Below are 27,039 nucleotides of genomic sequence, written 5' to 3' on the forward strand. Positions count from 1 at the left end.
GAATCGAAAGTTGTGATATTTTGTAATAAAATCACATGAATTAAGAAAATATTGGTATAATTTTTTTATTAGATGAAAAAATATTAGTAATATAAATAAACAAAAAAGAAAAGACTAAAATTGTAAACAATTAATAAAAGGCTTATGGGTCCCACTCATTAATAGAGGATAGAAAAATGGTAAAAGTTATCAAGTAATTTTTGAAAAGATGTTGGACTCACGGAAAAATGAAATAGAAATGTGATTGATTACGTTTATGAGATTTTCTAAAAAAAAATGTTGCTAGAAGTGAACGAGATTACCCTTTTAGAAGAGTAATTGATTTCATACTTACAATTTAGTAAATATCATGAAAATTTTCATTCTTATTCCTTGATTTCTGTTCTCTTGAAATAAATGAGGCTTCAAAATTTTTCAATTTGTTTAAAAAATTAATCTTTTTGATTAATTTCTTAAACTTTGAATTGTGATTTTAAACAATGACATAAATATGTTGACTGATTTAATATATAGGGATAGATAAAATAGAAAAAAGAAGTGGATAGCTAGATACTAAAGTGATGAGTGCAACATATTTTAATTTTTAAGCAATATAACAAATCTATTTAAATATTACAAAATGTGAAAACTAAATAGAAAGTTTCAACATTACAAAATTTAAAACCTAAATAGAGTTTTTTTCTTCTTCTTATTTTGTCATAAATTAGATGATTTGTTTGGATAAGTTTTGTTTTGTTTTTTTTTTTTCCACTAGTTTGGATAAGTTTTATTATTAAATATTACCAAGCGAAATAAGGCAGGTTAATAAAGAATTTTTTTCTACACAAATAAATTACCAATGTAAGAATAGCTTATTTAGTTAAGACTTAAATTATAAAATAATACCCTTTGCCCATGTTTAAAATATTATTTCAAGAGTTTCAATAGTATTTTTATTTTTCATAAAATTTCAAAAAATACCTATTAAACAGACATCGTTGTTAATATTTTAAATAAAAAAATTAATGTGACAGAATTTAAAATCACGTGATGTTTGGAAAAAAAAAGGGTAAATATTGAGGAAACTATTAATTTAAAAAAATAAAGATAAAATTAGACAGACAATAAAGAAGCAAACTCTATCAACCTTAGGGAGAAAATTTAAAATTTATAAAATTGAGACGTTAACTCATGTAGCTCTAGATTATTTCGTATCAATTTTTCGTTTCAAATATTAACAACCATTTGTTAAAAACAAATCACAAATGGGAATTTCCTTTTTTTCTTTTTCTTTTTTGTAATTTGGCGTTTATTTTAATTCTCAAAAAGGAAAAGATGCCTTATTTATTTGGGTGTGAAATATTCAACAAGATCGACAAAATGAAAATGGAATCGATCGTCGTTGTCAACCCTGCAGGAAGAACGTAATTCGACGCTGGTCTACGGGTTTCACAGTTACAGACTTTCATAGCTCCACTGAAAACCTTGGAGATTGGTAACAATGGAGAGCAGTGCTCAGAGGCGTATAAATTTGATTCGCCGGCACCTTCTTCCGCCGCCATGTGAGTTCAACGACGCTCTTAATCTGGTGAGCGCATCTCTTCACTCTTACAGTCTCATTTCGTTCTCTCTTCAAGGTGCTTTCTAGCGGCGACACGCTTTCTGCGATCAATGGTGATATCGTAAGTGTATATATAATTTTAGGCGTTGACAAATGGTGGGAGCGAATTGCAAATTGGGGAATCAGAGCCTGTGGTTATTGGAGGTATGGTGCTGGACATTCATGCCATACCCTCCATCGCCGCCGTTCCGAGGTCAACTACTCCCGGCAAGGTAATTTACTAATTTTCTCTTGAAATATGAGAGGTTCATCGTGATCGCGATATGAATTTTATTTAAGGGCGAATTGTCACTGAGGTTGATCATCATTATCAGGTACTAGATTGATTGTTTACCTATTGGAGATATAGTACCTCCATGGTCACCTCTTAAGCTATGATCCTTGAAGTTTTTTAATGTTAAATGTTGTGGAATAATAGGGTTCTTTTAGAAGAAGCTGATCATATTCCTAATAGTTATATAAATCATTATAACTGTAAATTGCCCCTATGATTTGTTCAAGTAGGCGAGTTATCCAGTGCTTGTTTAGTTTCACTGCAAAATGTGGCATGGCAAACACATTCAAATATGAAAAATATTATTATCGAACAAGCTCAATTTTATATGAAAGTAAAAAATATTAGAAATGAATAGGTGTCATGTTTCTATTGTTGTCTTTCTTAGTGATTATTATCTTTAAAATTGTTTATGATATTGTATGTTAATTGATAACCATTTTAGCTTCAGTATATAATCTGAAATTACACTTGAAAATTATGTTTGAAAGATTTAGAGAAAATACTCGTCACTATGATATAGTTGAAATTATAACAACGACATGATTTGAATCTTCAAGGAATATGTTCCTATTGTGTATTTAACTTATTGCTTATGTTTATATTCAAGGATGGAAATAAATTTGACTGAACTAATTGTGTGGACTATGGAATATTCCTGGATTACCAAATCCTTGGCAATATATAATTCGTCCTAAATTCAACTATGATATGGCTAATAAGTTATTCTTAAATTTCATAGTTTTGCTTGTATGATAATGATAGAACTACCTTAAATCCTAATTTCATTGTGTTGGTATCTGGTCTTTTGTGGTTTGGCCAGTATCTCAATATTTTTCAATAGGCTGAACTCGTTGGTATCTGTAGCATCACAGTGACAATATTAGCGTAGAGAATCCATTTCTTAGTTTTCTATATTCGAAATTTTACCTTTGAGAATGTGGTGTTTTAGATCAACTATGTATTAGGAGGCGTAGCACGGAATGTTGCTGAATGCATGTCAAAGTTCGGGACCAAACTTTTCCTGATTAGTGTTGTGGGACATGACATGGCAGGTTATTTTATGATCTTTTACACTTTTGTTTCTACACAACTACAATATGGAATGAGGATTTAAGTTTTTTTTTTTCCACAAAGAGAACATACATTTCTTTTCTCTTGAGTTTTTTTCCCTCCGAAAATAGGGAATTTGTTGCTTGAGAATTGGAGGTTGGCAGGGCTATCAACAGAAGGTAAACCTATCTATCTATACTGGTAATGGCATATGGCATTTCATATTTTGTTGTTCTGATGGATATTTTCTTCTATTCTGGAGTTCACCATCCGTGATATTAACCTGCTGGCACTGTTTGTTGCTCCAACTTCAATGTATATGATTTTCTGGACCATGTGCTTGATTCAAGAAGAATGTGTAACCTTAAATAAAAATCTACATCGGATTTATCTTAAGTATAATGGTTATTATCTTACTTTTGATTGACTTGTTTTAGAATGTTCCTGTACCAATCACTGCAACAAATTTTATAGTAATTGTACCTTTGACTTAGAGTCATTCAGATCAGATGTCACAATTTGGTTGTTCCTCTTGAGTAATTCAGTTAGAAGAATATATCTGGTAAAACTTAATGATAGTGACGTGGTGCAAGTTCCATAAACAGCATCTTGATCAATCTGCTTGAAATCTTTTTTCTGAAATGAACTCTTGTATAGAATATTGCCAGCTGCTGGGTAGAGATACAATCAATTTCCCTTGCTGATTTCTTTATCTTTGATGAAAGTTCTTGAAGTAAAAACAAAATCATTAAACTAGGTCCATGGTAACCCTTTCGTTTTTGGTTTTTTGTTTTTAAAATTAACCTACAAATAGTAATCCCACCCATGTGTTTATTTTTTTTGTTATCTACTTTTTAAAAACTTTTGCAAAATCTAAGCTACTTTTTTGAGGAAAAAAAAGTTAACTTTTTTCCCCTTGAAATTTAGCTAAAAATTCATATGTATTTTCAAGGAATATGGGAAACATACTAAGAAATGGTAAGAAATCAAACAATTTTTAAAAACAAAATAAAAAATAAAATGTTTATCAAACGAGACCTTAATTAAACTTAGGTGCTGTTATATTCAATGTTCAGTGGACTTCATATTTTGAATAGGCATTCGGAAGCACCAAGATGTTAGCACTGCTGTTGTGTGTGGCATAGTTGATGTCAATGGAGAATTGGCAGCTGCGGTGGCAAGTGTGGAAGCTATTGTAAGTGGATCTTTATAAATAAATTTATATTATTCCGGGTATTTAGTATTGTGATTCTTCTATATGATTAAAGAAGTACCACGAGGAACCTGAAACTAGCCTTGCACAGGAAAAATTTCTCACACCTGATTGGATTGACCGATTCAAGTGCAATATTCGTGCTGCTCCAATGCTGATGGTTGATGCAAATCTCAATCCTCTTGCTCTAGAAGTTTCTTGCCGAAGTACTACTTTTTCATAGTAGCTGCAGCTTCTTCTACTTTCTCTGTCGTTCCTTGTTAATATGATCTCTGTATATTTTTTTCCTGCGTTTTTTCTTAGTTTCTGCAGAAAATAATACTCCAGTGTGGTTTGAGCCTGTGTCAGTTGCAAAATCAAGAAGGATTGCTTCGGTTGTCAAGTATGTGAGTTCACATCTCCTCCATGCTGGTCTCTTCTCTTCAATTTTTTTTGCGTTTTCTTACTTGTGAGCAAATATTTGTTCCTCCTTTCTTTCCTTTCTGAGGTGTTTCTATTTCCATTTTTGTAAGTTATGGAAATGTTAATGGAACAATTCTTAGGTGTTTTTGAATTGGAATTGCAACCAGACTCTGACTTGCCTGCTCATGTTTGGAGATCTATTGAACATAGTTCAGTTCGTATAACAGTCGATAAAAAATGGGAAAAGATAGAATAAAAAGTTCAAAAATCAGGTACATGTAGATTGATCAGGATTACAGCTTTTATATGTGTTTCCTTTTCCCTTATTATTATGATGGAAAAAAAAACTGAAAATAGGATCTGCTGGTAAATATCATATATACGTTGGGTCAATAGTTCCTTTGTGTTGGTGGATTGATAGGTGAAGGTCTATCTGCCCTTCCTCTGTATCTGGGCTACAACTTCACATCCTATTTGGGTGATGTTTGAGTTTTCTATGCATCTTGCTACAAAATTTACATGTCATGTTGTGTTTTCGTGATATAGAGAATTAGCACTTGATCTCATTCTTACGTTTCATATTCAAAAAGTTCTAATTGACAACCATCTGATTCTCTGCTCTCTTTAATCTTATATAGCTCTTGTCATTTTTGTAGATAACTTTTGCTTCACCTAATGAAGATGAACTTATCGCCATGGCTAATGCATTATCTGGTCGAGATTTGTTTTCTCCTATCAAACGGGATAGTAGCATTACTACATGCTCAATCGAATTGCTTTTCCAACTGCTGAAATCCGCTGTATGGGTTTTGCTCGAGAAAGGCATCAAGATAGTCATTCTGACCGTTGGTTCTCATGGGGTGTTCGTATGTTTTAAAGGAGGACCAAGCTTCATGAAATTTTCTTCAGAAGGAATCAAAAAGAATAGATCCTGCAGCCAACTGTTTAGAACTATAAATTCAAGTTGTCCACCAAATACGTTTTCTGTTTCTCCTGAAAAAGAAAAAAGCTCTGCTCTTTTTGCAATACATTTCCCTGCCCTTTCTGCATCTGTAGTGAGGCTCACAGGCGCCGGAGATTGCTTGGTTGGAGGCATGCTTGCTTCTATTTGTGCAGGCTTAGATATCTTCCAAAGTACAGCCATTGGTATTGCAGCTTCCAAGGCTGCTGTCGAGACGGAAAATAATGTACCTCATGCACTTCATTCGGCTAAAATTGCAGGTACTAGTGTCACTTCTTATTGATGATTTTATTTTAGTTATTCAGTTCGGTTTAGTTTAGTTTAAGATACTTTGATAACGATTATTTACTAACCATTTCTAAATATGTTATAGCGTTATCAAATGGATCTTTAGCTCTAAATTCGTTGACAATATTTTACTTGATGACGTAAAGAACTTATCTGAGAGTTCAAAAATTTTTGCACTCTAAACAAAAATGAAAATAGATTGAATCTCCTGGACAAGAATCTTAGAATAAATAGAAAGACCTTTAAACTAAGAAAAGAAAGAGCACGATGGAAATTTGGGAATTGTGGATTGGAAGAAACATGTACATCAAACTAGAAGATTTCATGTTTTGCTTTTAGGAATGGATTGAAGTGTTTACTTTGTCTGAGTTTTTATTTTTTTATTTTTAATACTACTCCATGACCCGAAGCTTTGATTTATTTTGAGAAGTTATTAATGTCTTAACCAATTAACGGATTGAGCTCTGTTCACGAGGGTAGTATATTCGGTAATATAACATTGTTTTCTGTTTTCCAATTAATTTTAATATTCTCTCCCCACCATTTCTTTTGCAGATGATGCTAAGTCAGTGTACACAGCAGGCAGAATTGTGTTCCATGAACCCATGTACATGTCACATTTGGAATGAGCAAAATTGAAGTTGGAAAATCAGAGTCATACGATTTATGTTAAAACATGAAATTGCAAGTGTTTCTCTTCAATTGAGAATTGTGGCTGAAATTGTTTTTCCAATGAGTATGAATAATTTGATTAGAATGAGTTCAGGATCTTTTTTGAAAAAAGAAAAAAAAATAAGAAAACAAATTAAATGTTTTATAATCATTTTAAGTGTTCTTTAAATCTATTTTATTATTTTCAAATTACTTTTGGTTATCAAAAATTTTAATCAAACGCTACTATTTTTTTTTTTTTTTGAAAAGAAAAACTTCTATTTACAAGTACAACATGTAAGATTTAGGGATGAGGGATCGAACTCACAACTTTTTGATTAGAGATATATGTCAATTATCGTTGCACATTTAAAAGACATTTCAAAAACAAATGATTTGATCTCATATGGAATAAAATCTTATTCAAATGCTTGATCTATGAATTTATTTCTTATTCAAATGCTTGATCTATAAAATTTAATAAATTCGTAAACTTATTTTTGTTCTATACTGTTCTAAGTTTATTTTCTTAAAAACTAAGATCATTAACTAATATAGTCACTTCACAATAAAATTTTGGTTAAACTTGACCTTATTTATAATTTCATTTTTCACTTTATATTATTTGCTAATTCATGCTAATTTAGGAAAATTAATCCAATAATATCAATGACCTGAGCTAAATAAGTATAATTCAATGTTTAGAAATGCAATTAGAACTTTTTATGTTAAGTTAATTTTTAGATTTATGTATAATGCATTGTTTTTAGATTTATGTATACTGCGTTAAATTTAGAAAGTTTTTGAAATTTTATATTTGAAATTTATAAAATATATAACAAGTTTTTGATTTTTCAATTTTATATTTTAATAGGTTTCTAAATTTTAAATCATGCCTAGTAAATTATAGACTTATTAGACACAAAATTAAAAGTTTAAGAATTTATAATCATCACGGGTAGTTCATAGGTTCAAATAGGGATGGTAACGGGGCGGGTGGGGCCGGGGAGCCATCCCATCCCGTTAGGAATTTTTCCCCATCCCCGCCCCCGTCCTCGAAATTTTGGGGCGGGGACGGAACGGGGATTCCCCATTATAAGTATATCTTTTTAATTTTTTTAATTAATTTTTGTTATTAATATAAAAAGGAAACAAAAAGTTGTTAAATGGGTATTAGCTTTGAGTTTAAAAAAAATTAAAAAGTATTTATAAAATTAATATATTATAAAAAAATTGAAAAAGTAATAAAAAAGTAAACGGGGCGAGGTCGGAGACGGGAGATGGGGTGGGGGGATCGATCCCCGTCCCCACCGGGACCCTGATTTGGATCCCCGGTTTAACCCCGTCTTCGATCAAACTGGAGAATCCCGGATCCGATCGAGTGGGTACTCGCGGGGATCAGATCCCGTAGGTATTTTTACCATCTCTAGATTCAAATGAGCTATAATAAATTGCTAGGGAATAAGTTAAAATTTCATTTTTCTTAGTACAGCAGAAAGAATGAGGAAACGGAGTTCAAATTTCATATTATATAAATTAATTTCTCTATATTTTCTGATAACAAGTCTTTTATTTGGGCGGTAATCTTGTGGCTTAGGGCTGTGACACGTAGAGTATTATTTGCTTCAGGCTCTTCTTACAAAATTTCAACCCTCTTGTCCTATGGTGTGAGTGTGACAATATTGGTGCGATTCACCATTTTCTTTCTTGTTTTTTTCGGTTGAGTACATCACCACGTTGGTGGAGATATACCAAGTTCACCAGTTTCTTTAAGATAGGTTGAGCTAGGCTCGCGATTCACTGCCATTTTTTTGTTTTCTATTTAGTACAATAGTATGTGGGGGCTTTACTCTGATTCAACCAACTGTATGCCCTTTAAGTTAAACAGTATATGCATATGTTAATGAAGCATCTGAAACATGGGTTTCTATGTCACATCCAAGCGATCAAATCTGGGTTTACGCCCACCATTTTCACATCGAACCAACTCATAAGCTTATACGCGAAACATGGTCATCTTAGAAATGCCCAGAAACTTTTCGACGAAATGCCTGAACGAAATGTCTTCTCATGGAATGCGATAATAGCAGCGTATATCAAGTCTCACAACTTGGGACAGGCGCGGGCATTATTTGACTCGGCGTCCTACAGAGATTTGGTTACTTACAACTCCATGTTATCTGGTTATGTTAGCTCTGATGGGTATGAAGCTCACGCACTTGAGCTTTTTGTGGAAATGCAAACGGCCCCTGATATGATTAGAATCGATGAGTTTACTCTGACAATCATGCTTAATCTAACTGCTAAATTATGTGTGGTTTCTTATGGAAAGCAGTTGCATTCCTTTATGTTGAAGACTGCTAACGATTTGAGTGTGTTTGCTGCTAGTTCCCTGATTGATATGTACTCTAAGTGCGGATGTTTTAAAGAAGCCTATAGAGTTTATGATGGATGTGGTGATGTGGTTGATTTGGTCTCTAGAAATGCCATGGTGGCAGCTTGTTGTAGAGAAGGGGAGATAGATGTGGCTGTGGATCTTTTCTGGAAGGAACTGGAGCGAAATGACAATGTGGCATGGAACACGATGATTTCGGGTTTTGTTCAAAATGGTTACGAGGAAGAGTCGTTGAAATTATTTGTTCGTATGGGAGATGAAAATGTTAGATGGAACGAACATACTTTTGCCAGTGTTTTAAGTGCTTGTTCTAATCTGAGGAGCCTGAAGCTTGGGAAGGAGGTCCATGCTTATGTTTTGAAGAACGGGCTGATTGTCAATCCATTCATTGGCAGTGGTCTTGTTGATGTTTACTGCAAGTGCAATAACATGGAGTATGCTGAGTCTGTTAATGCAAATATGGCACGGAACGCATACTCGATCACTTCAATGATTGTTGGCTATTCATCTCAAGGTAACATGGCAGAAGCCAGAAAGCTTTTTGATTCCTTGGATGAAAAGAATACTGTTGTGTGGACTGCTTTGTTTTCTGGGTATGTTAAATTGCAGCAGTGTGAAGCAGTTTTTGAACTTTTGAGTGAATACAGAGAGGAGGCAGCAGTACCTGATGTGCTAATTCTTGTCAGTATAATAGGTGCTTGTGCTATACAAGCTGCTCTGGCTCCCGGGAAGCAGATACATGGTTACATCCTCCGGGCGGGAGTTGAATTGGATAAGAAACTGGCCAGTTCATTGGTTGATATGTACTCAAAATGTGGAAGCATCATCTTTGCAGCAAGGATTTTTAGACAAGTTACTGACAAGGATTCCATTCTTTACAACATTATGATAGCTGGCTATGCTCACCATGGGTGGGAAAATAAAGCAGTCCTGCTTTTCAAGGAAATGATGGAAAATGGTCTAAAACCAGATGCAGTCACTTTTGTTGCGCTACTTTCTGCATGTCGACACTGTGGTTTGGTAGAACTAGGTGACCATTTCTTTGAATCTATGACTAACGAACACAACATGAGTCCCGAAATCGATCATTACGCTTGTATGATTGATTTGTACGGAAGGGCTAATCAACTAGAGAAGGCTTTGGCATTCATGAAAAGTATTCCCATAGAGTTAGATGCTGTCATTTGGGGAGCATTTCTGAATGCTTGTAGGATAAATGGGAATACTGAACTTGCAAAAGAAGCAGAAGATGAGCTCTTGATAATCGAAGGAGAAAACGGAGCTCGATATGTGCAGTTAGCCAATGTCTATGCTGCAGAAGGAAACTGGGAGGAGATGGGAAGAATAAGGAAGAAGATGAAAGGGAAGGAGGTTAAGAAGAATGCTGGTTGCAGTTGGGTTTTTGTGGAAAATAAGTTTCATGTATTCATGTCTAGTGATAGATGCCACTCTGCAAATGAGGCTATATATTCAACCTTAGCCTCCTTGACTGATGAGCTACTTGACATAGAGGAAGCATTTTGTTAATGTCAAACTTTAATTATCAGTTTGCCAAATCTGAAAGGATCTAAGATTTCGAGCATGTTCGGACCGTCGACATTTTCTAAACCCACTTCTATATCATTGTCAAATATTATTATTTCAAAGTGATTTTGGCAACGACAGAAGTGATTTTGGTATGGCTAAAATCACTTCCAAAAACACGTTTTATATATAAGTAATTTTAGGAAATGGCCAATCACTCTCAAACATGTGGTTTGAAACTTTTATGTTTCAGATTTGTACAGGAATACTAGACTTACCATGAAGGATGTGGCAACCACAACTTTTCAGAAGCTGTACAATCACTACATTAGTTCATTTCATGGTTTGGAACATTTCTCTATATAATCATTTTACGTGATTGTTCTCCAGTTAGTCATTTTAACAACTGCCTTTCTTTTTCAGGTTAATTACTGTCAAATAATACCACATTCAAGTTTGCAGTTTGCATATGCCCACAACTCCCCAGCTCTCATCTACAATGTATGTTTGACAACTCTCTAGTTTCCAATTTGGTGCCTAAGCTTTTAGATGATTCTCAATTTGGTTCTTAATGTTTTAAAATTCTTATTTTACTTTTAAGGGTAAGATACATTTTTAGCCTGAGTTTAGAGATAGATTTCAATTTGATTTCTGAGTTTCAAAAAGTGACGGTTTAGTCCCCAACCTTTATAAAATGGTTCTAAAAAGCCCTTGGGTTAAACTTCCGTTAGTTTCACTGATGGAATGCTAATGTGGCTGGGTGAGTTTGACATTTATTTAATTTTATATTATTTTTAACATATGTGTCTTTTCTTTTTCTTTTTCGCTCTCTCTCTTCCCACTTTTCCTCCTCTCTCTCTCTTTCACAGCTTCCTTGCTTCTCCCTTCTCCAGTATCTTCGATTTTTTTGGGTTTTGGGCTTGGAGGGGGAAGAGAGTGAACGAAAAAAGAAAAGAAAATGAAAAAAGCAGATGTTAAAAATAATATAACATTAAATAAATATCCCCTCATAACATTCCTTTAATATTTCTAAGGGAAGTCAGGGACCTTTTAGAACCATTTTCTAAAGGTCGGGAACAAAATATCATTTTTTGAAACTTAGAAACCTATCTTCAAGGACTAAAAATGTATTTACCCTGTATTAACAATTCTCAATTAGATTATTCTGTTTACTAAATTCAAAATTAATTATTCTTAATTAAAAATTAATTTCTTAATCAAAGGCAGTAGATTAGATAATGAATTTTCATAGAAGTAAAAAAAAAAAAAGATAATTAATTTTCATAACTTTTTTTTTTTTTATGGTTTAAGATGTGTCGCCCAACATGCATGCATAGTTGGAAACTCATTTTTTTCTTTTCTTTTCTTGGCATTGGCATGTATTCAATGTTAGGGTAGGTACGGGTTTTTTTTTTCTTCTTCTTTCTCTGAAGCGTGGATAGATGAGGAGTTTGCTGGCTTTGGTATTAATTTAATGTACTTTATGCAATACTATAATGTGAAATTCTAGATTGAGAATATTAATTTTTTTAATCCTTAAAATTGTATTTCATTAAGGAAAAAAATTCGGCTAAACTTTTTTCTTAATTCAATAATTGCGAGATGGGATATTTACCTGGTAATAGATCTTTTAAGTTATGCTTGAATTGATATTTCATATAAATCAATATCTAAAATTTAATTTTACTTGTATTCTTTTCTGAAGAACTGTGTACAACAGTGGATTTTTGATTGAATAGGAAGAAAAATTGAAATAAAAATCTCACCTTTAAATGCTAAACACAATAAATAAGCTAATTTGACTTTGCATTTCGCATTTTACAGCCGATCCTGCAAGAAAATTCCACGCCCTCCCTCGAATCTTCTTTCACTTGATCGAATAATTATACCGAAACCGAGCTTAATCCATGCTATTCTATGCAGCCTCCGTGCCTCCCTCTACCAAGTCAACCCTGTATAGCAGCAGGCTTCCAGTTCTCTAAATCCCAGATTGCCCAAAATTCCACAGCGCCGATCTGGTATATTTCTTCTCCACAATCCCTTAGATTCCGGTGTTTATGAGTCTCAAAGTTCTCTGTTCTTGATTGAGCTTTCAATTAAGAATATAATCGCCATTTCTGCCCTTCTGGGTCGCTCTGAAACTTTCGGTTTGTACCGAACGGGAAGCCATGAATGGCCGCAGAGACGGGCCGTTGATGAGGAACTCCTCGCAAGGATCCATTTTCTGCAAATCGAGGGTCGGGACTGCCATGTTCATCGGCGTCTTTCTTGGATGTGTCTTTGCCTTCTTCTTCCCTGGTGGGATCTTCGCGTCGAGTTCTCTCTCAATTCGTGATTCTCGTGCCGTGAAATTTATATCCAAGGTATGTGTTCAAACTTACCCTGTTTTCTGCTTTGTGGGTTGGTTTCTTTCGTTGTCCTTCTCGATTTGAGCTTCTTTGTGGAATGTTTGTGGTGTGGTTAAATCCTTGGGAATTTGTTTGTGAGATGGTGAACTTTGATGGCGATGAATGTGATTAGAACTTTGTTGATTTCATTTGGTTTGGAGGTGCTGTGAAAGTGGATTTACGTTTACAAGTTTCAGGCTGCCTCAAAGAACTTCTTGTACTGGGTTTCGGAGTTTGATTGCTGTGCATTCCTTTTTTAAATGGCATTAATATTTTGGTTGGTTATCTTGATGAGTTTGAGAATGTTGTTACAGATCTAAACCTAGCTAAAGTGCCATTTAGTGAATCTTTTGGGATAAAACAAAAAAAATGTTTTCAAAATCTATGCCAAGTTTTAGAAACTAGTTTTTGTTTTTGAAATTTGGCTAAAAAGTCAAATGTGTTTTTAAGAAAGATGAAAAACATACTAAATAAATGGTGAGAAAATGTTCGTAATTTTTAAGACGAGAAAATTAAAAATGAAATGGTTATTAAATGGAACTTAAATGATTTGAATTGGTTAATATAGGTCTTAAGTTTCTCTGGTGTGCATAACTGTGGCTTTATATGCTAGATGCTATAAGTTTTGTTCTCCAATGACTTATCTTCTGATACCATGAGTTTACTGCAAAAGTCTAGCCATTCTTGATATGGTCTGATAGTTATTTTATGGCCTGGCTGTGCACCAGGCTGATTCGAGTTCATGTGACTCATCTGAACGAATTGACATGTTAAAATCCGAATTCATATCAGCGTCGGAGAAAAATGCTCAGCTAGAAAAACAGATCAGGGAATTAACTGAAAAGCTGAAGTTGGCTGAGCAAGGCAAAGATCATGCACAGAAGCAAGTTCTTGCTTTAGGTAAACAGTTCAAAGCCGGGCCTTTCGGTACCATAAAAGCTGTAAGAACAAATCCACCTGTTCTCCCTGATGAATCTGTGAATCCAAGATTAGCAAAGATATTAGAGAAAGTTGCTGTTAATAGAGAGCTTATAGTCGCAGTAGCGAATTCGAATGTGAAGGCGATGTTGGAATTATGGTTCACTAGCATCAAGAAAGCAGGCATACCTAATTATCTTGTTGTTGCTTTGGATGATGAAATAGTTCAATTCTGCAAATCAAATGATGTCCCAGTGTATAAGAGAGACCCTGATGAACAAGTTGATTCAATTGGAAGGACTGGAGGGAACCATGCCGTCTCCGGCACAAAATTCCGCATCTTGAGGGAGTTTCTGCAGTTAGGATATGGTGTTTTACTATCCGATGTGGATATCGTTTACTTGCAAAATCCTTTCAATCATCTTTATCGGGATTCAGATGTCGAATCCATGACTGATGGTCATGACAATGCTACTGCTTATGGATACAACGATGTCTTCGACGAACCTGCAATGGGTTGGGCTCGATTCGCGCACACGATGCGTATATGGGTTTATAACTCCGGCTTCTTCTATATTAGACCAACTATTCCAGCAATTGAGCTTTTAGATCGCGTGGCTAATCGGCTTTCTCACGAGCAGAACTCCTGGGACCAGGCTGTTTTCAATGAGGAACTGTTTTTCCCTTCGCACTCAAACTACGAGGGGCTTTACGCCTCTAGGAGAACCATGGATTTCTATCTTTTCATGAATAGCAAGGTTCTTTTCAAGACAGTAAGGAAGGATGATAATCTGAAAAAGCTGAAGCCCGTCATCATCCATGTGAATTACCATCCCGATAAGTTTCCTCGAATGAAAGCCGTGGTCGACTTCTATGTCAACGGGAAGCAGGATGCACTGAACTCCTTCCCTGATGGTTCAGAATGGTAAATTTTCTTTTCTATTTATGCTCTGCAGATCATAGGACTTTACTTGGACAAAACATTGGCTCAAAAAAGTATCAAAGATGGATGGTTTCACAACCTTAAGGTCAGTTGAGGAGCCTGTTCTTTTTCAGATCACAGTGATTTATGTTATCTTCCAAATGATTTTTTGTAATGCTTTATTTTATGAAAGAAGAAAAATAAAAGGATTACTCAGCAAAGAGGCCTTCTGGGTTGTAACTTAACTTGTATCTTTAGGAAGTTTTTCTTAGTCTGGCCACACTCTTATGCCTTGTACTTTCTCTCGCTTAATTGAGTTCTTTTGCCCATAGTTTTTTTGTTTTGTTGTCTGCAGTCGTATGGAAGGTTTGAATCTCGATGAGTTGCGGGCTCCCTCATCTAACGTATTAAATTCTTACGAGTTCTTTACCGCAAAATATTGTATAGTTGTAGTTTATACAGTTGTCTCGTAAGATCAGCCAAAGGATAATAGCTTGGATAGCAGTCTAAACTATCCTCTTGCAGGATATATTTGTGGCTATTCAACTCATTGTTTTCCATATTTATTTGGATTCCTTTATTAAAATTATCACCAAGATTGGATAGGTGGTGTCTAAACAAGTTAATTACAAAGTTCAAGTGATACGAGGATTGATTAAACAAGTTAATAATGATGCGTCACTCTTTCGTTAATAGTGTTAATGACAAGAACTAGACCTAAAAATTTAAATACAATGGCTAAATTCATAACTAGTATATTTTATTTTATTTTTTACAAACTTTCATTCATACACTACAATACTCATTAATCTATACACTTTTACAATTATAAACACTTTGTTCCATAAATATTTCATGCCTCACGCTCATTTATAGTCCAATTGTAAATTATCTTCCCATAAATATTTTAAAAAATAAATAGTCAAGTTATTATTTTAGTTTCTCAGATTTGAACTTTGATGTTAGTTGGGTCTCTATAGATTTAAGAAGTTTAATTATTACTCCAACGTTTTTGGTTAAATATTAAAAAATATCTATTTCATTTTCTACAAATTTTGACAATAAACTGTGTCGTTGTAATATTACCTCATGCATATCTATTTATTCTAAACATCAATATAAGTCTAAATTAAGAGCAATCCAGTGATATTTTCTAGAAAACAATTTAGCAAGTTATGTTAACATTTATTATTGATTAACAACTTTTTTTTTAGTGGACCCAATAAAATGAAAAAAATGTTTATCACCTCGTTAAATCAACCAATATTTATCTAATAAAAACTACATAAAAATTAAAATCATAGTTTGAAATTCACAACATTTTAATAAAAGGATGGAGAAAATTTTGAAGGATCTCCAACAATTATATTTTTAAAAAATTATATTAAAATATTAGAGATTTTTATGTTGTCCAGCCAATTTCTAGTTTCACTCCCGTTTATATGAGATTTACTAAAATTAAATTTTCAATTTTGTTAGTACAATAAATTGGAGTACAAAGGTTTCAACCTTAACCAATATCAATCATTATTGAGATATACTTATTAATGAGATAAACTTATTAAGTAATGAAAAAGATTAAAATTTTAAATTTTTTAACTAAAAATATAATCTTTTAACCGGTTAAATTATGCTGGATTGAAAAAAATACGTGAAATAACAGAGCAAGGAATTGAAAAAGAAATTCATGAAATTAACTTTAAAAAGTAAGGCAGTCAAACTGTCAAATGGTGGAGAGACAGAGTTTCCTTTCAAAGGTTCCATCTTTTAATTAGCTGCCAAATTCTCAGACATTCTTTGCTTTTGTTTTTATTCTTCTTCTTTCCCCTCATTTCATTCCCCCCCCCCCCCCCCCCCCCCCCCCCCCCCTTGTCTTTTTTCACAGGATTTTCATTTCCCTTCTGCCTTTTGCAGTCACTCATTTCTCTGCTCTCTCCACTCTCCTTCTCAGACCTTCAATCCCCACATCAGAAGCTTTTCCGGCACCCATTTTCCGGTCTCCGGTGCTCTTTGTGGCCGGAAAAAATGGGGTCTGTTTTCATCTTCCATTAATGCATCTCCTTTTGCAAAATGCAATCCCATCTCTTTTCTAAAGGAAAGAATATTGGAAAAGCAAATGCTTCTCTCTGAATCCATTTCTAAACACTCCATTCATTGAGGAAACCCTCCCAACTCAGTAATATTCATTCCCCCTCTCATCGGAAACCGGCTGCCCCTGTCGGCTGTTTGGCCCCTGCTTCACCCTCACCGTTTCAGAGATTCCAAGGTTTGGTTTGAATTTCCTGTAACAGGTTACATTTCTTGGTTGTTTGACCAGTTTTAGGATTTTTTTTTTAATGATTGCTTTTGACCTGTTGTGTTCGTTGTCTATTCGGTAGCATTTGGATGCATAAACTATAAGTTTTGATGTTTTTTTTGTTTTTGTTTTTTTGAGTGACTGTTTTTACTTTACTGTCTGCTCTGCCAAATGAGAGAAAAATGTATCTTTGAGTTGTTTTATATGAATAGCTGGATTTTTTGGATGGTTCTAATGATATTTTGTAAAACTTTCCAATAAATCATCAGTTCCATACGAATGAGGCTACCGAAGTTATTAGAGTAACTTACATGCATCTGGACTAATCTAAAGAATAGTTAGTGACCCTTCAACATTTAGATTTGAACTTGTGATTTCAAACGTATCTTGAATTTTTGTTACTAATGTTTGACCACTCGACCAATGGCAATTAGCTCATATTTGAGTATTATGAGTTCTGTGGCTTCGACTTGTGGTTTTTTTAGTGAGTTTTACAGGTTGGCTAGATCTAGAAATGAGTCTGTTGGAGTGGGAAAAAGTAAAATAATAATATTAGAAGTTGAATTTTGATCTTTGATTCTATTGAGATCCATCTCCATCTTTCATTATCAAATAAACAAATAGAAAAAGGGCTAAAAGATTCTTAAAACCATATTTGATATTGTAAAGGACAACGAGTATCCAATACCCCCAGTATCTGCACGACAGTATGATATTTTCTGCTTTGGTATAACCCTCACGGCTTTGCTTTTGGTTTCACCCAAAAGACCCATACTAATGGAGATGTTGTCCCGTACTTATATACTCATATCATTCCCTTGTTTAATCAACGTGGAAATTTTCACATTCCCAACAGATATGTTAGATTATTTTCAATCAGGTCTTTTCTAAAACTGATATTCTCAATCCATAAGCTCAAATAAGGATAAAGAATGTGTCAAAGCTGAGAGATAACACTTCTAAATTGTCTCAAAAAGAGGGATGTAGATTACCTGCTAATGACAAGTGCAAATCTCTCAAGCTTGACCATCGAGTTTCGATATCTTTGCTCGAGCAGCGAGAACGTCTGCTAATCAAGCAAATATAGGAAGAGCAGAAGAAAAGTTTACTGATTTACATAAGAATAATGGTTGCAGACTTTTTTTTCTATGTTTCTATCAATGCCTATAAAAATATTGGTAATTTTTTTCACAGGTAGGAATCAGAACTGTATGAATTACTTCCTTGTTTCACCTCAAAGCATGAAGTATATATCAGAGAAGGGATGGAACTCTATCATACCTCTCCATTTGAGAGGCGAGTCGAGTTCCCATTTTTGCATATTTTCAAAAGCGAAGGCGTCGGGCTATGGACCGGGCAACACTCCGGTATATCTGAATGTATATGACTTGACAACTGTAAATGGCTGTGTTTTCTGGGCAGGTGTTGGCATATTTCATTCTGGGATTCAAGGTTTGTTGGTTCCTTTTCTTGTTGTTTCAGATGATGCAAAAATTACTCCAAAGGAATTGTTATTACCCCAAAAATTGCCATCCTTTCTTCGTTGTTATAGCTATTCAATTTAAAACTATAATTCGGTGTAATGCTGCCACGATAAATAATAGTAATCATTGATATGACATCAATAATCTTAACATGATTGAATATTGAATAAAGTCGAAACAGGAAAGAAAAAGAACAGCTTTTTGAAAGCAAGACAATAGACACTTGAACAAAAAATTTCTATGCCATTTCCATGGCTAATCTAGAAAAGGGAAGGAAAATGCACTTGGGAATCAAGAACTTGGTTTTAAGGACTTAAAAAGTTGTTTCAAAAGCTGAAGAACTGTGTCAATATGACAGATTGTGTGTTAGGAATCCACTCATGAGCTAGTTGCCTTACCTTCGGATAACTGTATAGGTTCGTCTATTATGTTCGAGCATTTATTTTACGTATCTTGCGTGTTTATACGACACTCCGAGAATCGAGATACAGTCTTGATGCTTTCTGAAAGCATTCGAGATATTGAAAGAAGTACTAACTGTATTGGAAGACTGTTTCATGATGATGATTGTTGTTTCTAATTGTTTTTTTTTTTTTTTTTTGCTTTATGTACTTGCAGTTCATGGTGTAGAATATGCCTTTGGAGCTCATGACTATCCAACAACTGGTGTCTTCGAGGTTGAACCTCGACGCTGCCCCGGGTTTAAGTTTAGGAAGTCGATTTTCATGGGTACAACTTGCTTGGATCCCATTCAATTTCGAGAGTTCATGGAGCGCAATTCTGCAAATTACAATGGCAATACATATCACTTGATTGTTAAAAACTGCAATCATTTTTGTGAGGATATTTGCTATAAGCTAACCGGGAAACACATACCGAAATGGGTGAATCGGCTTGCGAGAATAGGTAACCCGGCATATGTATAAACATCAAGTTTTCTACTTACCAAATCTACTCAAAACTGTATGCAGAAGATTCATATTTTCTTTCTCACTTCGTTCCTTTCCCTCGTTTTATCGATACGCCCTTGAATCATTCTCTACACTTTTGTTGTAGGATATTTATGTAACTGCATGCTTCCCAATGCCCTCAAGACTTCAACTGTTCCACAAGATTCAAACTTTCGAGGATTCGACAGCGAGAAGAAGCGATCACAAAGCACCTTCGGTTGCTTCTCATCAATCTCAATGCATCAACGGGAAGTTTCAATGTCTTCATTGTTTCTTCACTCCCATTATAAAGGCTGCCTGCCACCATGGGAGCTGAAAGGTTCGAAAAGTCGGTCGAGGAAGGAACGCTGACAAACGCTCCTCTTGCTTCTTTGCTGCCATTTTTGAACCAGGTGAGGATAATTCACCATTTTGGCAGAGAAGATTTGTAGGTGCAATGTTTGTTCTTTAGTAGTTTTCTTTTAAGTTTGTGTTAAGTTTAGAGGTATTCATTTTGTATGTTATAGCACCACAGCAGTTCATAGTAATCCAACAGATGCCTGTTTTTTTTTTACTGTATATTTACCCTTGTCTTTTTATAATATAGTTTTTTGGGGGGTGAAAGAGTGAATCTATTTATACAGTTCAGTTCAAAATCTTCTTCTCTGTTTTATATTACTTCCATTACTAGTTTTACCACAGCTTAATGTTGGAATTGTCTCAAATCATGCTAAATTCAAAGAGATTGTAACTATGGAAACAATTCTTGAATTGAATTTTCTATATAATAGGTAAGATTATTATCATGTGAGAAACAAAGTAATGGATTTGAAAAATTAAATCGTCATATAAATTTGTTACTTAAAAAGCCTTGTTTAAGAACTGGCTTCAACCGAGAAACTTAAGAAAAATATGTTTGGATAACTCTTGACTAGTTATTCATAGATGACTTGATTTTTAAAATGAGAAAGAAATCCTTTCAAAACCGATCATTTGTACTAAAGATTGACTTCCACAATCCATCTAATCACCATTTTTAAATAATTTTCAAACAAAAAAATACAAAAATTTTATGAACATAATTTACCAACAAACAGTTTGAGAAACTAAATAGAACCTCAAAAAGTTTTAGAGATAAAATATTTAGACATCAAAATGAAATAAATATGTTAGAAACCAAAATTTGTATTAAAATTTTTCATTGTGTCAAAATTTTACAAATAGAAAACTAAAAGTTACTTTTTAAACGTACAAAAACTAAAATAAACAAAAGTTGAAAATACGATGACGAATTAAAGTTGAAATTATGTAGACTAAAATATATATTTCTTTTTTTAATATCCGTGTTCGGACCAGCTTGCGCGCACTTCGACTGCCTAACCCTACTACATTTTGTTGACAGAATAACTCGTAGGATATTAAATCCTAGATATGTGACCACCATAGTTTGAATCTATTCTCTCTTAGCCCTTTGCTATTTACATTGGCCCTTATTGACCACTCATCTATGATGATTCGTGGACTAAAAAATATTTAAATCTAAAATTTAAATAAAAACAAAAATAATATATATATGCCAAAAGCTCATTATTATTCCCATTCCATTTTCTGTTCTCTCTCTAGGATTAGAAAGAAGCCATGTTACTTCCCACTAAACTGTTCCCTAAGATTTCTCACTTTGCCCAAAAAGCTTTTCAATCACACAATCATTGCAGCAACAGAATCAGAATGGGCATTGAGAAAAAGGGTCTGACCAGAGAAGTTAAAAATGAAAAACTTTCCCATCTCATGATGCTGACAAAATGAGAAACTAACAGAGATTTTACAAACTTGAGATGTATAAAATCTTATGTGATTCAATTTGGTAAATTTACATCCATAGTAGTAGAGACTCAGAAAGAAAAGAGATGATGAGGCTCCAAGAACATACCTTGCACTTTTGAACTGATAGGAAAAGAGCAATCTGTCATTTTCAAGACAAATTAATTAGAAGATATACATACACAGATAAGAGGTTCAGTTTCCAGTCCAACTTCCAGCAATACACTTTGAGAGAATTTGAAACCAATACTGCAAACACACAACAAAGTTCCACCAGCATCACAAAGCACATCACGTCGTGTCGATGATGAGATAGTCCTGTTAAACACGTTACCTTACCAGAAAGGCTCGAAGACCTCGCCAAGTCCATGCTTCAAATGATGTATCTTCTGGTGCTTTACAAATTCATGTAGAATCTACATGCAACGTGTGAAGAAAGTCTGCCCAACGTAGCCCCCAGCCATGGCTCTTCTCACATTGGATTCGAACAACTTGGGGTTATCCCTCAAAACAGCAGCAGCATCATGATTGAGGGGATCTTCATGATTTGGTTGCTGCAAGAATGATGGGAAAAATATTGTAATTAAAGAAAACCCCCCACAAGTTGGTGAACGTTAGGTCTAAATCTTATATCGTTCCTCAAATTTTTATGCGTATACCATTTTTGTCCCAACTTCATTCTGGTCTCGGAAATTCACATAAAAAAAACTGTCTTTATTGTTAATTTTGCTTTTGTAAATTATTTTATAGAAACTTGACATAGATGTATATTTATGCGTCTTTGGTTACTTGATGAGTAGATATTTGCAAATATTTGAAGCTACACATGCAGTAGGGTCAGATTTTGAGTTCCAAACAAGGTTCAATTATTTTTTTCGAAATGATTAGTGGAAATAAAGATCGATGGCATAACTAAAATACCATTTATACAAAGTTTAGGAATTAGAACAAAACATTAGGAAGTTGAGTGACAAAACTAATTGAAAACTTAGGAACTATAACCAAATAAGTATGAAAATGCAGGACCTAAATAGATTTTAAACCTAAAGGCTAAAATTTAAGGGTATATAATTGGCACAATCATAAATACCGTGAAAAGATGAAATAATCCGTATATTATGGTGTTGATATTCAGAACGGGCTTCCAGTCCTCTCTTAAAATATTGAGGCAGACATTTCCTTCCAAGTCAATATTAGGATGATACACCTGCAAGTCAAATATGTTATCTAAAGCTAATTCCAAACATTAACAATAATAAATAAATAAATAAAACGAAAGTCAATGAATCAGATCAGCATCATTACCTTTGTCTTGCACTTCACTTTTGGTGGCTCGTGAGGGTAGACAGGGGAAACTTGGAAAGAGAATAGAAACGTACCACCTCTGTTAAAATGAAATTAAGAGACTTTTTAAGCTCATTACCAAGGAACGGCCGCAGCGGGTGGAGGGGGAACAGACATCTTAACCAAGAAATGATTATTAGAACATGAAAAAGCAGGCAAGATTCAATACACAACTTAAATACAGTTGAACCAAGTCCAATCCAAAGTTCCATTGAGGCCTCATGGAGAGAAATAATATGACATCCATGCATATATCTTCAGCTCCCATTGTTTCAGTCATAAGATGCATGTCTGAGATCCGGGAATTGTAATGTCTTTTAACACATGCATCTCAACTTAAGAAGTATATATTGCAACTAAACTGAAAACCAATCTTTTCAAGAGACTACTTACAGATAATATCCTTCATCAGGATGAATAGTGACCTCAAAGTTCATCAAGTCATCCTTGCCATTAGGAAATGATATACTACACGTTTTCGGTAGGTTCAATTCACTGATATCTACAATTAAAAATAAAAATCCTTGAACTGCATGTATAGCCAGAAGACATATTTTTCTAGAAGTTGCTGTAACATCAATGTCATTGGTAGATAGCCATGTCATTTCACAGCGAATAGAAATTTTGATGAATGTTTAAATCATATTCACACATGTAGGATAAGATAAATTTCACTCATCAGAGGAAGGAAAATACAAAAAGAAGATAAAGAAACATCTTCCACCCAAAGCCACATAGATAATAAGAAGCTGTTCCAGTTGGCCTTAATATTAAATTTATTAATAAAATAAATAAATAAGTAAACTAGAAAAATTGCAAGACTTTTAGAGAGAGTATACCAAGATGAAGCTAGTAATAAACCAGTGTCAAGTAAAATGTAAGAGTCTTGACTGCATTATGTCACAGGATACAAACCCTGCCTTTGTAATACTGTTCACACGAAAGCTGCTGAAGGATTTCTCTATAATCATTGGCTAAAACAACCAATTCTAGACTGATTAACAATAAATTCCAGCAAAAAGAGGAAAATCAACAGAGTAAAAGATGATTCAAGTTCTCACGGCCCTGCTCACTATATCATATTTAAAAATTAAAACTAAGAAATACATAACATAAATCTGATCTGAACATGAGCCAAGACAATGGATGCTATTAAATACAACAACAATAGGATTTTCAGAAAATGGTTCTAAACAAACCGTAGAACTCATGGCTTCAAGGTCAACAGTAGTCAATATGGAATGAGACTAATCAATCAACTTTTAGGAGAGGGGAGAGATTGTTTCCTTCGTTCAGGGTACCTCAAAAAACCTAATAAAATCACAACAGTAGAGAAAATTAAAATTAATGTGAAAGAATACCTTTTTGAAGACGCAACTCTCCTGCACTTTGCTTCTTGACAGGGGGTTTCCCATTGGCATTCTCTGCAATCTCTCTCTGCTTTTCCTTCACCTTAAAAAGCTTAATCATCGTTCCTGCATTGCAGTTTCAAAAATAGGACATCAATTTTACAGCACTACCAGATCTAAGTAGTACAAAGCTTCTAATCTGAATTTAGGAAGCACGAGAATTTGAAAAAGTTGAGAATCATAGATTCGGCCAACTCAGTATTAGCATTCTAATACATATCAAGACCCTCAAACACCAAGGACTTAAACTGCCCAATCAAATCATAACACTGATGGTCATAAAATGCACTTTTGAACCAGTGACTTGAAATAGCAGACTTACGGCCTAACTACATTTATTACAGTTATGATAATGACACCATGGATGATTGATGAAGCAAAATCGACATTCCTAAACAATCGTACTAACAACTGCTATAATAAAATCGAAGGAAACCCCAAACTTCCTGAGAAAAATTCCCTAGCATTTTCCAGGCAGCATACCACATCTATTACCAATACATCGCTCACATAACTATCTAATCAAGCCAAGCATCAACTGGATCAGAATACCTGATCATGATAGCAAACACCAGATATCTGGTGCCGTATGCCAGCAAACTCAAGTATCAAAACACACAAACAAAACAAAAAAAAAGATAAACGCGTTAACTTCCTCATCCGCAAGTAGACGAGATGCAAAACACTCGAGGTATCAAAACAACTAAAACAAACCGCGAATATACACACAGAACATTATAGAATCTCAAATCAAAGAACCACGGCAATTAGGATCTCACCAAGACACAGCAACACGCACAATCAAGACATGATTCATCGATTACATATAAAAAAACGAACGGAAAAATGAATGAACAGCAATCCTGGATCAATCAAGCGTAAAACAAAACGAAATAAACCAGAAAAGAAAAACGGACGCGATCGCAATACAAGAAATCGAAAGCGCAGAGAGTCGGAGGCGGATGCTTACCTCGATTTCAACCTGGATTTGAACGAGCACAGAGTCTGGAGAGGATAGAGCTGAAGCAGGCCCGAAAGCGTGTAGAAAGTGAGAGAGAAAGAAGGAGGGAGCTGGATTTGATTCGGAACTCACTCTCCCTCTCTCCCTCTCTCTCTCTCTCTCTCTCTCTCTCTCTGTGTCTGTGTCAATTATCGTCGTACGCTGTGCAGGCCAAAGCCGGGCTCCCTTCGCTTTCGAGTTTCGACCGAGGACCGGCGTCATCCGTCTTATTACAAAGCTTGTTCGGACGGGACGGCCAATCAGAGAGCGCCACGAAGGACGGTGAGTGACAGCTCGGTCGATTTACTGCGACACTGCGCCGTTTACGGGACCACCGGACCAGAGAATAGAGATGTGTGGAAGCTATCTCCAGTTTCATGGTTCACGTTTGTTCTTCTGCACCCGCAGTCGCACCATACTTTTCATTTTTCTCACTCTTTGCTAAAAAAATAATAATAAATTCGTTTCATTTATTTGAGAATTTTGAATTTCTAAATCTTTAATTAGTTGTACAAATTTGATTCGTGAATTCTTTTTTTCAAATACAATAAATTAGGATTCGAACCTCTCTAACAATAAGTACATGCCCGCATTTGATTTGTTAATTAAACATGTAAAAAATTCATTTGGTTTTGGCTTGGACATAGTCCATGTGAATTGCTTTTCGAGTTGTGGAACTTCTAAGAGGTAGGTTTTTTTTTCCGTAATTACAAGGCAATTATTTAAAAAATTCATGTATGTTTTTTAGTGTTTTTATCCTACCTAAAAATAGTTCTTCATCAAAATTATCATATTTGAGAATAATGTAAAAGTATTTTTTGAAAAGTGACAAACATTTTAAGTTTGTTTTTTTTATTTATTAATAAACACTTACAAGCTATTTTTAGTCTAAATATTTTATGGATAAAAAATTTTAAAAATAGATCAAAAACTCTCGTTAAAAGATTTTAAATTAAAATATTTATTTTAAAATTACCCTCGAACACGCTTAAAATAATTAAAGTGTGACACACGATGAATACCTAGTACCGTTCTTCAAAAACGTATACTACCGATAAACATTGTGAGATTATTTTTGAATCAACTACAAGGGAAGGATCTATATGAAATGTTTGAGGTAATATTTCTCTATACTAAAATTCCATAATGCTTTATTTTTTTTTGGATCTATTTTTACAATTTTCACTTTAATTGTCTCCATTGTTGTACTATATGTCTATTTTTACGCAATATTCAATTATGTTAATGTGGTTAGATATCCAATATATGAATTAAATTTACTCAACTCAACAGCTTAAGTTTTGGGTTGGGGTGGTTTATTCATCCTTAAAAACAATCAACTCCATTTGTCTCAAAAATGTTTTGGTCCAAGATGACAAAAAAAATCTAACGTCAACTATATGTTGAAGACAACGGAACTCTACATATCTCTACAGTTATATGATATTATCAACTTTGGGCGTAAGTGCTAAATAATTGAGATAATTATCTTTACATATATACAATGGATCCCCTCCTTTCCAAACCAATATGAGACTTTGTTTGCACACTTTTAACAACCTTCCCCTTAAACAAAGTATTACACTTTGTATTTAGCTTCGAAAGTCATTCATCCCTCCACTACTGACGAATAATGAGAGCTTGCTCTTATCTATGGCTAGTAGCATATCCAAATAGAGTGCAATCACGAAATCCAGTGTGGTAGCTTGCTTTTATTTTACTTGATCTAATAGAGTATGTCTTGCTCACTACTTTGAACACTTTTTATCCGATCTAAAGATACATCCAAAATTCCCTAAAAACTGGGAAAAGTAAAATGAAAATTCTACTCAATTTTAACAATACAAGCGCAAAACTCACTAATGTTATAAATTATTTAATTTAGGTAAATGTTGCTTTTAGAGATAAATGGATGAAAAAAGTGAAAAAAAAATAATTTAATTTGGTCAAACAATGCGGCCGTTTGTGCCCAATAATACTCTTTGGGAATTTTAAATCAAAGGTACACTTTTATAAGGGCATTTTGCCCAATAACCCAATCAAATTCCCTACCCTAAATTATCTTTATTTTCATTGCTTAATTAGCACTTAAGAGGATATTATGCATACTTATAATCAATATGAGATTTAATATTATTGTCTCAATTTTTTATTGAACCGAATTGTTT

General features: G+C 34.2%; 5 protein-coding genes and 1 long non-coding RNA gene across 6 annotated transcripts; 4 read left to right on the top strand and 2 right to left on the bottom strand.

Moving 5' to 3' along the window:
- The first annotated feature begins 1,339 nt into the window (after positions 1 to 1,339).
- Positions 1,340 to 6,551, top strand: LOC111007986 (pfkB-like carbohydrate kinase family protein). The gene is made up of 9 exons (XM_022280548.2): positions 1,340 to 1,567; positions 1,684 to 1,812; positions 2,827 to 2,929; positions 3,059 to 3,106; positions 4,025 to 4,122; positions 4,232 to 4,346; positions 4,444 to 4,526; positions 5,199 to 5,763; positions 6,347 to 6,551. The coding sequence occupies exons 1-9, from the start codon at positions 1,481 to 1,483 to the stop codon at positions 6,418 to 6,420; spliced, it is 1,302 nt and encodes a 433-aa protein (XP_022136240.1). The 5' UTR covers positions 1,340 to 1,480; the 3' UTR covers positions 6,421 to 6,551.
- A 1,482-nt stretch (positions 6,552 to 8,033) lies between these two features.
- Positions 8,034 to 10,364, top strand: LOC111007983 (LOW protein: PPR containing-like protein). The gene has a single exon (XM_022280546.2). It carries the CDS (start codon positions 8,334 to 8,336, stop codon positions 10,362 to 10,364), a length of 2,031 nt encoding a protein of 676 aa, XP_022136238.1. The 5' UTR covers positions 8,034 to 8,333.
- A 2,165-nt stretch (positions 10,365 to 12,529) lies between these two features.
- On the top strand, positions 12,530 to 14,919 carry LOC111007984 (arabinosyltransferase RRA3). Its single transcript, XM_022280547.2, has 2 exons — positions 12,530 to 12,724; positions 13,477 to 14,919. Exons 1-2 carry the CDS (start codon positions 12,530 to 12,532, stop codon positions 14,593 to 14,595), a joined length of 1,314 nt encoding a protein of 437 aa, XP_022136239.1. The 3' UTR covers positions 14,596 to 14,919.
- A 1,543-nt stretch (positions 14,920 to 16,462) lies between these two features.
- LOC111007987 (deSI-like protein At4g17486) lies at positions 16,463 to 19,921 on the top strand. Its single transcript, XM_088123227.1, has 4 exons — positions 16,463 to 16,854; positions 18,079 to 18,336; positions 18,987 to 19,274; positions 19,425 to 19,921. Exons 2-4 carry the CDS (start codon positions 18,096 to 18,098, stop codon positions 19,667 to 19,669), a joined length of 774 nt encoding a protein of 257 aa, XP_087979353.1. The 5' UTR covers positions 16,463 to 16,854; positions 18,079 to 18,095; the 3' UTR covers positions 19,670 to 19,921.
- LOC148211669 (uncharacterized) lies at positions 18,949 to 19,428 on the bottom strand. The gene is made up of 2 exons (XR_015790395.1): positions 19,245 to 19,428; positions 18,949 to 19,148 (listed from the first exon to the last, which is right to left on the bottom strand). It is a non-coding gene; the product is annotated as an uncharacterized LOC148211669 (long non-coding RNA).
- Positions 19,922 to 21,242: 1,321 nt separating the features above from the next.
- LOC111007951 (NEDD8-conjugating enzyme Ubc12) lies at positions 21,243 to 25,046 on the bottom strand. Its single transcript, XM_022280504.2, has 6 exons — positions 24,842 to 25,046; positions 23,824 to 23,937; positions 22,856 to 22,964; positions 22,424 to 22,502; positions 22,209 to 22,325; positions 21,243 to 21,672 (listed from the first exon to the last, which is right to left on the bottom strand). Exons 2-6 carry the CDS (start codon positions 23,930 to 23,932, stop codon positions 21,535 to 21,537), a joined length of 552 nt encoding a protein of 183 aa, XP_022136196.1. The 5' UTR covers positions 23,933 to 23,937; positions 24,842 to 25,046; the 3' UTR covers positions 21,243 to 21,534.
- Positions 25,047 to 27,039: the final 1,993 nt, after the last annotated feature.

The sequence above is a fragment of the Momordica charantia genome (assembly GCF_013281855.1).
Source record: "Momordica charantia cultivar OHB3-1 chromosome 4 unlocalized genomic scaffold, Mcharantia_2.0 BLBB01000004.1, whole genome shotgun sequence".
Classification (NCBI taxonomy): domain Eukaryota; kingdom Viridiplantae; phylum Streptophyta; class Magnoliopsida; order Cucurbitales; family Cucurbitaceae; genus Momordica; species Momordica charantia.

Bases quoted from the DNA above. Each gene is read 5' to 3' on its own strand.
- LOC111007986 (XM_022280548.2), top strand. From the start codon at position 1,481: ATGGAGAGCAGTGCTCAGAGGCGTATAAATTTGATTCGCCGGCACCTT. The intron at 4,123-4,231 runs GTAAGTGGATCT...AGCCTTGCACAG, and splicing joins TGGCAAGTGTGGAAGCTATT to GAAAAATTTCTCACACCTGA. The intron at 4,527-5,198 runs GTGAGTTCACAT...TCATTTTTGTAG, and splicing joins TTGCTTCGGTTGTCAAGTAT to ATAACTTTTGCTTCACCTAA.
- LOC111007983 (XM_022280546.2), top strand. From the start codon at position 8,334: ATGCATATGTTAATGAAGCATCTGAAACATGGGTTTCTATGTCACATC.
- LOC111007984 (XM_022280547.2), top strand. From the start codon at position 12,530: ATGAATGGCCGCAGAGACGGGCCGTTGATGAGGAACTCCTCGCAAGGA. The intron at 12,725-13,476 runs GTATGTGTTCAA...GCTGTGCACCAG, and splicing joins CCGTGAAATTTATATCCAAG to GCTGATTCGAGTTCATGTGA.
- LOC111007987 (XM_088123227.1), top strand. From the start codon at position 18,096: ATGAATTACTTCCTTGTTTCACCTCAAAGCATGAAGTATATATCAGAG. The intron at 18,337-18,986 runs GTTTGTTGGTTC...ATGTACTTGCAG, and splicing joins ATTTCATTCTGGGATTCAAG to TTCATGGTGTAGAATATGCC. The intron at 19,275-19,424 runs GTAACCCGGCAT...CTTTTGTTGTAG, and splicing joins GAATCGGCTTGCGAGAATAG to GATATTTATGTAACTGCATG.
- LOC111007951 (XM_022280504.2), bottom strand. From the start codon at position 23,932: ATGATTAAGCTTTTTAAGGTGAAGGAAAAGCAGAGAGAGATTGCAGAG. The intron at 22,326-22,423 runs GTAATGATGCTG...TTTGACTTGCAG, and splicing joins AAGTGAAGTGCAAGACAAAG to GTGTATCATCCTAATATTGA. The intron at 21,673-22,208 runs GTATTTATGATT...TCATTCTTGCAG, and splicing joins GATTATTTCATCTTTTCACG to CAACCAAATCATGAAGATCC.